Below are 16,548 nucleotides of genomic sequence, written 5' to 3'. Positions count from 1 at the left end.
TGAATTCTGTTTTGTACAAAAATGTTCCAAATGTGTTTTTTAGAAAGTATCCAAGACAAGGCAATTGTAGAGTCAGCAAAGAGATGAGATGAAGATATACTCAAATTTTTCTTGAAGATGTGAAAAAGTCTATGAGCCAGAGTGACTCCCAACACTATTCCACAAAGTTCCAATTTGGGGATGGTGAGTTTATTTTTTAGCGGAGAAATTTTGTTTTTAGAAGCGATAAGCCGCGACGATACAGAAAAGTCTGAGTATGTCGCTTTGAGATACACACAAGTGCTGTATATTTTTTCCGATGCGTCGGTGAAAATAATTAATTGAACATCAACAACTTTCTTTTGTAAAAGTAAGCATCGAGGTACCTTGACCTCTTCTATAGTTTTGAATGTCGATAAGAGGTTTTGCCAATTTTTCATAATGATGGGTGAGTCAATGGGTTGATCCCAGTCCAATTTCTGGGACCATATTTCCTGTATCAAGAGCTTAGCGTTCACAAGGACAGGGGATAACCATCCTAGCGGGTCATACAAAGTAGCAATGTAGGAGAGAATAGTACGTTTAGTAACAACATTAGCCAATTTGAAGATAGGAGTTTTAAACGAAAAGTGGTCGCGTTCTGAATCCCAGAATATGCCTAAGACTTTATCAGATCCCGTGAAGTTAAGACTGACTTCAGAGACGGGATTTAAATTGTGTTGAGACAGAAATTCTGAAGAACTGCAGTTCCACTTGTGGAGGAGGAAACCATGGGTTTCTAGCAAAGAAGTTAATTGTTCGAAAAGACAACTTAATTCATGAAGACTGTCAGCACCGCTGATCAGGTCATCCATATAGATAGATTCTTGCAGAACACTAGTAGCAAGTTCGTGGGTATGTTTGTTGTTGTCAGCGATGTGCTTGATAACTCTTTGAGCGATAAATGGGCTACTTGGGAGCCCGAAGGGTAATCTTTGAAATTGATAGCACCGTAAAGGCTGCTGAATATTGTCCCTAAAGAGAAAATTTAACAGAAATGTTTCAGTGGGACAAATGGCGATTTGTAGGAACATAGCCTTGATGTCGCCTACTAGTGCGAATTTAAACTGACGAAACTTAGCGAGAATGTCAAAAAGTTCATGTTGGACGACATAACCTTTGTCTATGACGTCACTGAGGGAGATTCCCGTAGACGATTTATTGTTTGGATCGAAAACTATACGAGTGGAAGTAGTAGAGTTGGATTTGAAAACGGGAAAGTGAGGGAGAAAGTAATTAGGTTTACCTGAGTCATTTAGCATTTTTAACGGCACTTGAATTATTTGTCCGTTATTGAGATATTCCGATATAATGTCCTGATATTTTTCCAATAAATCAGGGTTGAGTTGAAAACGTTTCTCGAGACTGAGAAAACGTCTTTTTGCCGAGAGAAACGAATTTCCCATGTCTATATCTTCGATAGGGAGTTTGAGATTGAGTGTGGACTCATATCGTCCATTGGGGAGAACATTAACATGTTTTACAAAATTAATTTCAGCGGGGTGATCATTAATGAGATCGGTGTTCTGAGGAGCGGCTTCTTCCAGCTCCCAGAATTTTTGTAAATGATCGGATAGTTCCTCGTTGGACACTACCGGCTCATTTACGGCGGAAGGAGTGTTATGAGAACAACAAGTAACGAGAGAGTTTGAATAAAATTCCAAAGCCTTTTTAGTATTTTTCGACTTAAGAGCAAAGTCTGGAACTGACCCTGATATCGTGTACCCGAGTAGAGTGCGTTGAAGAACGGGAAGACCTTTTCCCAAACGAATTATTTCAGGTTGAATGATATCGTTATACAGGTCTGCACCGAGCAGGATACCAATTGGGGATGTTACATGGAACATCGGATCACCTAATGGTATCTCTGAGGGTATGTTTAGTTTGCTCGCCGAAATAGAAATTTGAGGAAGCGGATTTGTTATCTTTGGGAGTACAGAGCACGAGATGTCAAAAGGAACGTCGTTAGCGACAGCGAAAATTGTTGTATCTACAATAGATTGAGACGAGGATGAGGTGGAGTTAATTCCATTGATCCGTAATTTTCCATCTCTAGTGGTGAGTGACAGTTCCTTTACGAGGTCAGCACTAATAAATGAAACCTGTGAGGCCGAGTCTAAGAGTGCCTTTGCGAAGACCCTCTTGCCGCTAGGAGCGACAAGATAGACCTGGAGTGTGCTTAATAACACCAAATGATTATCAAGCGAGGCTGCAGATAGAGCCATTGAATGTGGAGTCGAATTTTGAAGATTAACTTCCGTTTCAGGAGCTCTAACATGTGAGGGCCCCTGTTGTGAATTACCCTGTGTATGGGAGTTATTTGAGATAGCGGTTTTATTATGATTATTTGAGTTGTGTTGGCCAACAGCCGCGGAAGGGTTACTATGACCCGTTTTGTCGAAATGGAGCAACGTGTGATGACGAGATTTACAAACTATGCAAGAGAATTTGGATTTACACTGATCGAGCATGTGAGACCCAAGACAATTAATACAAAATTTATTTTGTTTGACAAAACTAAAACGTTCTTTAGAATTCAACTGCTTGAACTGAGGACAAGAGTAGATCGAGTGAGAGTCGTTGCAATAGGAACATTTCTTAGGACCTAAGCGAGGCGAAAGGTTACTGGTAGAAGTGTCTGAGGCTAGGTGTAAAGAGTGTCTGGAAGTAGTAGTCGATTTTGGTTTTGATTGAGATTGAATATTCTCAAGATGAACAACGCGTGTCTCGATTTCCCCTAGAAAATGGACAAAATCAGGGGTAGCTTGGCTACCACCGGATTGGAACTCAAGAGCCCTAATGGTAGGTGCGTCGAGTTTCTGAGTAGCGATATGTATGAGAAGTAAATGCAAGAGATCTGAAGGGGGCCTATTCAAGTTCAATAGGGCCTTGAAATTATTTGACATGACCGTATGAAAATTTCTTAATTGTGAGTGATTTGCGTTTCCAGAAATAGGAGGCGCATCAAGAATTTGAGAGATGAGAGTTTTGATAAGCGATTTAGAGTTGGCGTACCTTTGTGTCAGGTTATCCCGGGCTATTTTGTAATTGTCACCTGTGAGTGGGATATGCTCGAGAAGCGTCAAAGGCTCGGAAGTTAGAAAACTTTTGAGGTAAATGAGTTTTTCCAGATCACTTAATGTAGTATCAGATCCTATTATTGTATCAAAGGTCTCAATGAATGAATTGTATTCAGTAACTAAGCCACTAAATGGTTTTAACTGAATACGAGGGAGGTTTACTGTTCGTTGCCTAGCCATAGACTGTGAGGTTAGAGAAGAATTAGGGTCAAATTGGAGGGAGGGGGTAGCAGTCACATTAGAACTTTCAATGACCTCTAACCTTTCTTCCAATAGAGAAATTGTATCCAAATATTTATCAAAAACCACAGAGGAATCAGTAGAGGGGGTAGGTTCCTCGGGGATCGTCTCCAGCACATTTTGAGCATCGCGGAAAAGTCCGTAAGAATGTTTGAGTTGTGAAATTATTTCACGAATTTTATATTTGTTTAGAGAATTAAGAGTTGTGGGAACCGAATCAGCCAACTTGGTTATATCAAGTTTTGCGGTGAGCCTCTGTCGGTTATATTTTGATCGGTCAGCCATGTTGCGAGAATGTGAGATTAGATAGATTATTTGCAAATGTCTAAACCTATAAATCGATGCGAAAATGAGAGAATATGTACAATATATTATATATTACACGTTTAATAGTGTGAGATTGGCTTAATAGTATCACCCTGTATGAGCGCAGATTAGTATATGAAATGCAAAACTATAAAATTTCAAAATATATGCAATTTTCCAAAATGGGTATTTTTCAGCAAGTGTGAGACACCCTTAACAAGTATTTAAATTAATTAAATTGAAGGAAAAAACAATTATTTATTTTCTATAGTTTTCTAGAAGTGTAAAATGAGCTTAAGCGAAGCTAAATGTAGCAAAAACTTACAATTTATGCAAGAAAACAAAATTATTTTTAATAATTTTTGTAACCTGTGAACCAGGCTTAATCGGATTCAAAATTATAAATTTAATTTAAATCAAAAGGTTGAACAAACAATGTTAAAATTATAACACCCGTACTATCAGCCAAGAAATGAGTACACTTTTTGTATACTATAAACAGAAAAATATATTTACGAAAATAAAATAATGTAATATATGCAAATATTTTTTCATACAAACAAAACGACTCCTTTATTTGAACAAAGCAAGTAGTTTCTGAAATTGCACGTGTAGACCGGGCTTAACAACCTACCAGCTATTGTAGAGACGTGCTGGGTTAAATACTGAGAATTTGAGTGCAGAAAGAGAGGAATATTTTATTTTTGTGCCGGGGCGGCGTGGCTTGGAAATTTCCAAATGCAACAGAAAGACACTATAAATGAAAAACCGTTATTCTCAGAATAGAGATTATCAAAATATGCAAATACGAAGGACCTTGAGGATTTAATTAATAAATAATTAATATGATACGGCTCGATGGAACAGAAATGTTTAGGCAATACGTAAAGTATCCTTAACAATAGTAACCTATACTTATTGTACGGTTATAGAGTATATTCCCATAGGTAAGCTGGTTAAGAGTAGATAACGATTTTTCATATGTAATTTAAAGTATTATCTGCATAAATGGCACAAAGAATATTTGCTACGAGAGGTATATGGTTCAAAATGCATACAGTATCACGACTAATAAGTTATGTTCACATACATGTAGAGTACTTACAGTTTTATTCCTTGATGACGTGTCACATCAGAGCTCTGATTGAATTCCATAATCCATTTGGTTCATTTGTAAGGCACTCACTAATACGCTAAATAAATCATCGTCGATAATACTGAGCAGATTGAATTATCTGAGCGGTATAAAACGATAGCAAAAAAAGCCGGTAAAATGCGGCCTTTTTACGAATAGCGGGAGCGTCGATAGATTAGAGATGATTCTCGTTAGGAAGCTTTTGACGATCTGCCCCGGCGAGGGGTTCAAATGCGAGTCTCAACAATAACCTGGAGTTTCCAGAAAGGTTACATAAATACTACTTGAATTTTAAGTAATCAGTAGTACAGGGGCGTAACTAATTATTTTAGTGAGCCGTGTATAATATATTTATTGTACAGAACTTATTAATGGACAATTCTAATAAATAAACTTAAGTATGAAATAAATATCGAAAATAAAGTTTACATCTATAGAGATTTTTATTATCAACTGCAACATTCCTTGAATTGATGGACACATTTATATCACAAATTACATATAGTAAAATTATTATATTTTTATTTTTTTCTTATTTAATGTTAGAGTTTTTAGTATTTTTATAAATTCCCATATAACTGTATACATTTATACAATTGTTAAATATTTTTTGTTTTTGTTTATATTGTAAGTTAATATATTATATTTTTAAGTCTCACGCACAAGGGGTGCTACTTTTGTATGTATATTAATAATATATATACAAGGTAGCTCAACTTCAGTGAGTTATTTATGTTTATTTAGGTAGTAATCATTATGCTTTTTATTTTTTGTAAATCTTTATTGTTATTCCTAAATAAAAAAAATATTATTATATTCCTTCCGAAGTAAGTTCTATGCGTTCCAGGTCCCCTCTTTCACCATCGAACAGTTCTTCAATGTATTCAGCCCAGCAGATCTACTTTCTCATCTGTCTTTGTTATAGTAATCCCGTGTCTATCCAGAAGTACACCAGTGAGATTTTGTTTTCTCGGTCGTGCCATTTCTTTGATTTTCTTGCGTAGATTAAATAGATTGTATCTTTTTTGAAGGTCCACGATCTCTTTGCATTTCTCTTCAACGTGTTTCTCTTTTGTCTGCTTTATCATCTTCCTTATTTCGTGGTTAATTTCCTTGAATTAATTGTTATATTTGTTCTTATATTGTCTTCGTTGTTCTATCATTGCACTTCCACATTTTTTAATTCTAACAAATTAGTACTTAGATTTTGGGCGTCTCGTCTGTTCAGTTTTATACTTTTTATGTATTATAATCATTAATAGCTTATTTTTAATTTTTTTTCATTTTAGCACTAAAGGCAGCTAAACAAGAATTAGCCTGCGCATGATCCAGATCGAATCCAATACGTAAATCTATTTCATGACGAAAAAAGGACATTACATAAGCTTTTAATTATTTGTATATAATATACTTACTCTAAGTTTTCAATAAATAGTGATGTAGATTTGTTAAAAGCAGCAAAGAAAAAGGCTCTTATACACCGAATGATTATTTTTCAATGGCATTCTTTTTGCATGCATTTGGTGTATTCTCCAAGAAATTGTATTATGTAAATTATATTAATTTTCTTAATTAATTGTCTTTGTACACATAGAATCATAAGAATAGAGAAGAAGTATAATTGTTATTACAGTAACAGTCGTATTTTGTAAATTAATATATAAGAAACAAATTTTGAGCAATAGTGTTTTACTTCCAATAAAGCAAAAATTAAATTTTATAATATACTACATTAATTTATATAAATATCATCTATACAGTGATAGACCAAGAGGCAGCGCTGAAAAATATCTTTGAATTTACTAAAGCTAGATTTTTCACAGTTGATTACTGTGAGTGTGTAGAGAAACATACTGCGATCGGTCAAGCGAAACGTAGAACAGGGGTTACTGAGAGGGTATCAAAGTTGCTTTCCTACGAAGGTAATTATTTCCATTTACTAAGGCTAAAAATCAGTACACACATTCTAAATTAAATATAAATAAAAGTTATTATAGTCGGTCAGCTGTATGACGGGACAGAGCCGGTCGGTCGGCCCCAATAGTCGATTGAGGAAATAAAGCATTTTGGCTCGCAATTTTTTCGTCCAGTATGGATTTACTTGAAATTTTCACAGAAGGTGGGGAATAGTCCAAGGATCATTTTATACATCATGCCGCTATCATACGCTAAAACCTTGGGGGTGGTTGCCACCCCATCTCGGGGGGTGGGATTTTTTATTACATTTTAACCATGTAATTCGATGGAAAAAGTGATTCTAAGAAAAAAATGTTTTTTACATTTTCTTCGTAAAACTAATATTTTTCGAGTTATTCGCGCTTGAAAATAACAGTTTTTCGACGAAAAAATCGACTTTTTTAGAAGGTTTTTTGAGAATACCTCGATATGCATTTAATCAAAAAAACTGTACATATCGAAATTGTATCTGTTAGTAACACAAACCAAATTCTTTTCCTATAATATCTGTAAGACCAATACAAACCGATATACGGCATGTTAAAGGTTAGCTTTTTTCGTCAAATGCATAATATGAAATATTCAAAGCCAAATAATGGGAAAAATTTGCATTTTTCGAGGAAAACTTAAATAATCTTTTTTCAAGAATACAATTAGACCTTTCAAAAAAAAAAATAATAAAAAGTTTCCAGGAAAAAAATTAAGCGACTTATAATCAAAAAAATGTCGGTGACGCTTTTCTCTACGAAAAAATTAGTGAAAACAACCCTCTAACTACCTTCCTAATTCAAAATTGGTCTTCACCTTTCTGTAGTTCCTTTTATGTTTATATTATCAATACACTAAAGGAGTTTGATCTATTTAAAATGTCTCATTTTGGAAAAATTGGAGTTACTGAAGATACGAAAATATTCTAAACTACTAAATTGTAGCTTTTTGAATGACTAAAATTACAGTGTGCATAGATTTTCATTACAGTGAATAGTTAGCCAGATATAGCTGTTTAAAACCTCTATTTACCAGCAAACACCTCCTTATTCGAGCCCTTTAAACCCGCCCCAATTAAAAACTAAGGGATCTTACGGAATTTAATTTAAACAGTCTTATAGCTCTTTGAAAATCCTACAAAATCGTTTTTGAAGAAACTTTTTATCGCCAAAAATATATAGAATATTTTTCGAGGTATTCTCAAAAAACCCTCTAAAACGTCGATTTTTTCGTCGAAAAACTGTTATTTTCAAGCGCGAATAACTCGAAAAATATTAGTTTTACTAAGAAAATGTAAAAAACATTTTTTTCTTAGAATCACTTTTTCCATCGAATTACATGGTTAAAACGTAATAAAAAATTCCCACCCCCGAGATGGGGTGGCAACCACCCCCAAGGTTTTAGCGTATGATAGCGGCATGATATATAAAACGATCCTTGGACTATTCCCTACCTTCTGTGAAAATTCCAAGTAAATCCATGCTGGACGAAAAAATTGCGAGCGAAAATGCTTTATTTCCTCAATCGACTATTGAGGCCGACCGACCGGCTCTGTCCCGTCATACAGCTGACCGACTATAATAACTTTTATTTATATTTAATTTAGAATGTGTGTACTGATTTTCAGCCTTAGTAAATGGAAATAATTACCTTCGTACTAAAGCAACTTTGATACCCTCTCAGTAACCCCTGTTCTACGTTTCGCTTGACCGACTGCAGTATGTTTTTCTACACAATCACAGTAATCAACTGTGAAAAATCTAGCTTTGGTAAATTCAAAGAGATTTTTCAGTGGTGCCTCTCCGTCTATGAGGAGCGCGCTAATAAACGGCAAAATAATGCAAAAGATGGAAAACATTGTTGTGAGATAAAAAGAAATGAAACTAGTGGAGGTGGGAAATTTGGCGATAAAAACGTATAAATTTACATTCTATTTATTGTTTCCCACTTTGAAACGAAAACGACAATAGACTACCCTTGATTACATTGATATGACAGCGTGAACTGTAGAAAGGTAGGATAAGCGATATACCCCAGGCTGTGGGTGAAAAATAGGTCGATTTCAGGATATAATTCAGGAATTTTTGAAACCTATCAGGTGTTGTAAAGGACGATGCCAGGAATAACTTATACTAAAATGTAACCAAAAATTTTGTGCGCTTTTTTTATATTGCGATTTTCATTTGTTAAATTTGCAATTTTTAATGATTTTTAATTTTGCAGCTTAGGATATTGATTTTAAAGAAAAACTTTTTAATAGAAAGTTGTAGTAAATTAAAAAACCTACAATTTGAGGTATGGTAAGTTTAATTTAATTAATTGGTTATTGCAAAACAGCCTGCGAAAGGTCCAAAATGGCCGTTTTTTACAATTGCATTATTTATTGTACAAATAATTTTTTTTTATTTTTTAAAGCTTTAAAATGAAGATCTTTCAATTCTAAACATAAAAAAAATTGTAAAGCCAGATTAATGAATTTGTTGCTTGGATATTATAAATTATTTATCCCAAGAGGTCAAATGTCAAAGGCTATAACTTTTTGAAAAAAAATCGTAGAGAGTTGGTCAAACATCCAATCTCCTTCTAAAGAGTTATATTTTCATATTTTGATGTAAATAAATGCGTAAAACATTTTTAAACCTCTAATTTTTGGGTCTGAAAATAAGGGGGCAAATTTCGTTATAAACATTTAGAGCTGAACCGGCCCTGTACATCCTATGAGTTTTTAACTTACAGATTATTGTTTCTGAAGATGAAACGAAGATTTATAAAAAAATAAAAAATTTCTACGACCAACTGAAGCCGACATAATTTTTGGGTTTGAAAATAAGAGGGCAATTTCGTTATAAACATTTAGAGCTGAAGCGGCCCTGTACATCCTATGAGTTTCTAACTTACAGATTATTGTTGCTGAAGACAAAACGAAGATTTATAAAAAAATAAAAATTTTCTACAACCAACTGAAGCCGAGATAATTGTTTTTATTTCTTAAATCGTCGTGCCTTTATTTATAACAATTATGAAATTATTTTACAGTCATTGACTAAAGAAAGACTTATATTATCTTAAAATAAAAATTATTATAAAATATAATTACATTCAATTATTAAAAATTATTTTTAAAATCGGTGCTTTTGCAAGCGGCCGAATTTTGCAAATCGCCCGGCTCGCTTCAAATCCGCGCGCTCGGAAAATTTTTACGTAACTTGTATTAAATTTTGACAGAAAAGAATTTAATAATATTACCATTATAATATACAGTCTATTTACCACTGTATTTGTTTTTCTTGATAAACTTTTATGTGTGAAATTTTATTTCTGAAGAAATAATATTACAAAAATGATACATATATATGAAATATATTATTAATAAATATATTATTGTTATATAAATATAGTAATAATAATGTTACTTCTTACTATAATATTCAGTATAAAACTTTTTCTTCTTGTGGTGACTATTCGTTTTGGATTTCACATATAAAAGTTTATTAAGAAAAACAAATACAGTGGTAAATAGACTATATATTATAATGGTAATATTATTAAATTGTTTTCTGTCAAAATTTAATACAAGTTACGTAAAAATTTTCCGAGCGCGCGGATTTAAAGCGAGCCGGGCGATTTGCAAAATTCGGCCGCTTGCAAAAGCACCGATTTTAAAAATAATTTTTAATAATTAAATGTAACTATATTTTATAATAATTTTTATTTTAAGATAATATGTCTTTCTTTAGTCAATGACTGTAAAATAATTTCTTAATTGTTATAAATAAAGGCACTACGATTTAAAAAAAAAACAATTATCTCGGCTTCAGTTGGCTGTAGAAAATTTTTATTTTTTTATAAATCTTCGTTTCGTCTTCAGCATCAATAATCTGTAAGTTAGAAACTCATAGGATGTACAGGACCCCTTGAGCTCTAAATGTTTATAACGAAATTTGCCCCCTTATTTTCAAACCCAAAAATTATCTCGGCTTCAGTTAGTCGTAGAAATTTTTTATTTTTTTATAAATCTTCGTTTCATCTTTAGCAACAATAACTGTAAGTTAGAAATTCATAGGATGCACAGAGCCGCTTCAGCTCTAAATATTTATAACAAAATTTGCCCCCTTATTTTCAAACCCAAAAATTAGAGGTTTTAAAATGTTTTACGCATTTATTTACATCAGAATATAAAAATATAACTCTTTAGAAGGAGATTGAATGTTTCACCAACTCTCTACGATTTTTTTTCAAAAAGTTATAGCCTTCGACATTTGACCTCTTGGGATAAACAATTTATAATATCTAAGCAACAAATTTGTTAATCTGGCTGTACAATTTTTTTTATGTTTGGAATTGAAAGATCTTCATTTTAAAGCTTTAAGAAATAAAAAAAATTATTTGTACAATAAATAATGCAATTGAAAAAATGGCCATTTTTGACCTTTCGCAGGCTGTTTTGCAATAACCAATTAGCGAAATTAAACTTACCATACCTCAAATTGTAGGTTTTTTAATTTACTACAACTTTCTATTAAAAAGTTATTCTCTAAAATCAATATCCTAAGCTGCAAAATTAAAAATCATTAAAAATTGCAAATTTAACAAATGAAAATCGCAATAAAAAAAAGCGCACAATATTTTTGGTTACATTTTAGTAGAAATTATTCCTGGCGTCGTCCTTTACAACACCTGATAGGTTTAAAAAATTCCTGAATTATATCACGTTTTTTCACCCACAGCCTGGGGTAATAAGCATGTTCGGTAATGAAAGACGAAGACACTAGAGAGTAAGGATATACGGGGTACGTTCAGTATGTTCAGTTGATGATTTAAATGAAAAGAGAAATAGTAAATAGAGGATAATAAAAGAGGGCGCCAACGAGTTTTTAACGAAGAAAACAGGTAAAACAAATAGAAGAAAATTATTGTTAATGAAATATTAAAGAAAATTAGCCTTACACCTAAAGGTAGAAAGGCTTAGGACTAAATAAGTAAGTAAGTAAAGAAAATAAAGTAAAATAATTATTTAAAAATAAAATAGCAAAGATGTGACGTTTGTAACGTTACAACCTTTAGACGTATTGGACGAGTTTGGCAACTGTCAAGTGACAGTTTTAGTTGACATACTCCTCTGATGCGTCTAAAGATGGGAAATAATAAATATAATGTAAATTTAAAGGTTTTTATCGCTAAATTTCCCACCTCCACTCGTTTCATTTCTTTTTATCTCACAACTTAATATGTTTTCCATCTTTTGCGTTATTTTGCTGGTTATTAGCGCGTTCCTCACTGTATACAGAATACGTCCTTCTACTTAAGACACCTAAAAAAGAAGTAATTATTAACAATGGTACATCTACAATTTTTTTTGTGTGTAATTTTTTTATGTGATGGTTAACTTATATCGTTTTTGTCAATTTATATATGTAATTAATTATGTACTTTGTAAAATTTTAACGTGGAAAATGATAAGGTGTTATGTAATAAACAGTCTATGTTATTATATGTGTCTTTATTTTAACAATAACCCACCTTCATTTTTTTTCTTTATAGAGAGAGGTCTGAAATCTTCAAAAGACGTGGTTATCACTCATTATTACTCTATCGTCTGCAAAACGCTTTTCAAAACTTCTCTATTGATACATATACCTTTTATTGAATCTAACCGCTCTTCTTTAAGATAGTAGCGCAAATATTTTACGGCCATCCCTACTTTTTCTGTCTTTACACGGCAAATTACGTGTAGTAAAATTCTCACTGGTATGGTAGCTGCACAAAAAGGTGAGCACACAATTAAGAGTATATCTGATGCAGAGTGGGAACAACATTTTAAGGAATTATTAGTAGAAAAACAACCACAATATATAACAAGAATACAAGAAAAAGAGAATGATATACAGAGAGAACACGAAATAGAACTAGATAAAAGCAAAGTGGAAGAAGCTATTAAAACTATGAAATCCCGGAAAGCACCCGGGGCAGGAGGAATAGGGAACTTACATATTTTTTTTATTACATAATAATGTTCAGTTTCGTTTAAAAATGAGATTTCCAAAATTTCACGCTTCAAAAACTCGCAATAACTTAGAAATACACATTTAAAGTCTTCTGTGGTATAAAATAGTTCAAACGACCCGTGACGTCACATAGTTTTACATTAGTTATTATTATGGTTATATTTCGCTGTGTCTAGCTACACGCTAACGTGTACGCAAATAAAAAAGTTAGGTACACGCGAATTAAACTTCATCAAGCCAGTGACGTTAATATTTAGCGTGCGCAGTGACTGTATAGTTTGGTACATGCTATTTTGATATGTTTAGTGTTTGTTTGATAGAAAAATATTTGTTAAGGGAAGGAAAGCAGAACTATTCAGATATTTCAAACTTAATTGTAATAAATCAATGTATATATAAAAGTATAAGACAAGGAGTCTTTGCTGACAGTATATAAAAGTATATATCATTTAGGTTAGCATAATATATATATTATGTATTTAGTTGACATGACACGTACACAATATTGTTAAAATAATTTTTATACGTAAGTTAATTATTATAATCAACTATTCTAAATGGGAAATAAGCCACCATTTAACTAAAAAAATGATTTTATTAACGTTTCGACGTCCAAATCGGATGTCATTGTCAAAATACAAATATTATTCAGATGAAATAAATTATTAGAAAAAATTTTTTACTAAGCAACATTTTTGTTTAATTTAATAATATTTTGTATTTTGACAACGGCGTCCGATTTAGACGTCGAAACGTTAATAAAATCGTTTTTTTAGTTAAATTGTGGCTTAGTTCCCATTTAGAATAGTTGATTACAAAAATGCCACAAGGAAATAGCTTCAGAACAAGTTAATTATTATTGTGAAAGCTTTAGGTCTTCCTTTTATTTTAATTTTGGACGGTAATACTATTTCAGTTATAACTAAAAAAATATATATTAATTTATAGTCTCTTAACTTTTTCATACTGTTTTAAAATGTTATTAAACTCATTAAAACAACTAAATAATTGTCCACACTGCATAGTTAATTTAAAAACAAACACTAAACAAATAAAAAATAAGAAATCTCTTTACTAATCAATATTAAAATTAAAGTGTAAACACAACGCGATTAAACAAATTCCAACACTCTGACACTCTAACTTTTTTATTTGCGTACACGTTAGCGTGTACCTAGACACAGCGTTATATTTAGGTATATTCTTCTTCTCCTTCTTTAGTTTATTGGCCTCCACCTACTTGGGTATTTGGCCAGCTCGTCGTCGGGGAATAAAGGAAAAATATTTATATTCTAATGACATTTATCGTATGTCGTTGTAATAATATATACCAGTTTGTTGAGATTGGAGTTTGATACAGTTTTTGAAGGAAAGGAAAGAAGGTTTACTATTGAAAATAAAACCATTTTGTAAAAGTACAAATTTTCTATGAATAGTTCAAACGATCAAAAACACTTTTAACGGCACATAACTGTATTTTTTACTTATTTATGTAATGTCTAATTTAAAATTATATGTACAATTGGTGTAGAATGTAAACATACAACGGCGTGACGTCACGACGCGTTTTAGGGTGGCTGGTATAAGTTGAATTTTTAGGCCTCTTTAGGGGCCAAACGAAAAACAAACAAAACTTTTTTTATCTTTGATGTTCTGTTGTGATTTATAACATTTTTTTCGAATTTAAAATTTTATGTGCAAGTTCCCTATTAATCTTGAATTAATAAAATATGGACCACCCAAACTATGGGATATGCTTAAAAAACTTCGATACAGCCACAACACAAAGACTACTGGAAACGGCAGAGATGAGAGTACTGAGAAGAATTACAGGAAATACACTGAGAGATCTAAAGAGGAGCGAAGATATTAGAAGAGAATGTAACGTACAGTGTATAAACGAATGGACACTAAATAGAAAAAAAGAATGGAACAACCACATAACCAGAATGGGGGAGACACGTGTGGTCAAAATAGCACGAGATAAATCACCAATCGGCAGAAGAAGTATCGGCCGACCGCGCGCAAAAATGGAGTGACAACCTTCCATAGAGGTATCAATCCGCCAATGAACAAGCAGAATTGCTTATAAAGAGGAAGAAGAAGAAGATAAGAAGGGACCTAAAAATAACCCCAAAAACTATAGGGGAATCGCAGTGATCAGCACCATTGGAAGGTTATACTCCAGGATATTAAGAAATGAAATAGAACAAGAAATTCAAGGAAAGCAAGCTGAAGAACAAGCTGGTTTTCGTGCGGGACATTCAACGGAAGACAATCTCTTCACTTTAAAAATAGCACTAGAAAAAAGAATACAGAGAAATCAGGAAACCCACATCGCTCTTATCGACCTAGAAAAAGCCTATGATAGTGTCCCAATAATAGAACTATGGAAGTCAATGAAAGACTACGGTATCGATGGAAAACTCATACAAGCAACTAAAATGTTATATGAGACCATTAACACCAGAATCAAAAACGGCAAAAATTTCACTGACGCATTTAATACTTCAAAAGGCCTCCGACAGACAAGGATGTTGTCTATCCCCCACTCTCTTTAAAATAGATCTTGACCAATCCTTACAGAGGTGGACAAAAGCAGTAAAACCGATGTGACTGAAAGTGGGAGACGACTCCCTAGTTACATTATACTTTGCGGACGACCAGGTTGTTATAGCCCAAGATCAAGATGACTTAAGCTATATGATACCGAAGCTAAATGAACATTACCAACAGGCAGGATTAGTAATAAATATGGACAAGTCAGAATACTGCATAGTGGGAAACGAAGACATTGAAAACCTACCATTGGAACAAGGACATTTGTTGGTGTGAAACAATGCAAATATTTGGGAGCTATATTTAACAAACGAGGAGATAGTGAAGATGAAATACAACACAGAATCAATAAAAGTAAAAGCATCACTAGATCCCTCGATTCAGTTTTATGGGACAAAGATAAGAATATATGAAAGTATAATGAAGAGCGCTACAATCTACGGTGCGGAAGTTTGGGACATAAGTGCAAGAAATAAAAAGAAGCTACTTAGTACAGAAATGGAATTTTTGAGGAGAAGTTGTCAGGTCTCAAGATTAGAACATGTAAGAAATGAAACAATTAGAGAACATATGAAGGTGGAAAAAACTATAATAGACGATATTGAAACGAGACAGCTGACATGGTTCGGTCACGTTAAAAGAATGAATGAGACTCGCTGGCCGAGAAAAATATTAGAGTGGGTCCCACCGCAGAGAAGAAAAAGAGGACGACCACGGAGAAGCTGGAGGGACAATATTCAGAAGGCAATGGATTCCAGGCAATTAGATGAAGATATATGTTACGATAGAAAAAATTGGAAGCTGGGTATGGAGAGGCGGCGACAGCCGTCGAAATCCATTATATATATATGGTAGCTGCAGGAGATGTAAACATTAGTTGACAATCACATTGTCATCAGCAAGATGGCTATTTAGTTCAGTTTTTCAATGTTTTTGGAAAATCGTTACTTGTATAATCGATTAAATTATTAATTAATTTAATTAGGGATTATTTTTTCACTATCTATTTCTATTCAGTGATTATAATAATTCATATACTATGCAATAAAAACTAATAATCGAGACAAGAGAAAAAGTGAGTTTAATAATATATACTGTTACTAGGGAACGCTTAGATAAATACCATATAAATATTATTTAATAAACAACCCAAAATATTCCTGAAGCCTTGCCAACACATTATGTTCGACTGAGTGCGTTGTATGACAAAGATAACGAATGTTCGATTTGGAAAATATCACCACGCACTGACATGGTGTTC

At 32.9% G+C, this 16,548-nt stretch overlaps 1 protein-coding gene across 1 annotated transcript in view; it reads left to right on the top strand.

Moving 5' to 3' along the window:
- Positions 1 to 6,606, top strand: part of LOC126887426 (AT-rich interactive domain-containing protein 4A) — an 83,692-nt gene extending 77,086 nt beyond the window's left edge. Inside the window, exon 20 of the mRNA XM_050654952.1 lies at positions 6,069 to 6,606. Coding sequence (XP_050510909.1) covers positions 6,069 to 6,106 — 38 coding nt within the window. The 3' untranslated portion in view covers positions 6,107 to 6,606. The remainder of the gene's footprint in view (positions 1 to 6,068) is intronic.
- Positions 6,607 to 16,548: the final 9,942 nt, after the last annotated feature.

This window comes from Diabrotica virgifera, chromosome 6 (genome assembly GCF_917563875.1).
Source record: "Diabrotica virgifera virgifera chromosome 6, PGI_DIABVI_V3a".
Lineage (NCBI taxonomy): Eukaryota > Metazoa > Arthropoda > Insecta > Coleoptera > Chrysomelidae > Diabrotica > Diabrotica virgifera.
The sequence above is the reverse complement of the archived record's forward strand: the minus strand, read 5'-3'. Positions and strand labels throughout refer to the sequence as shown.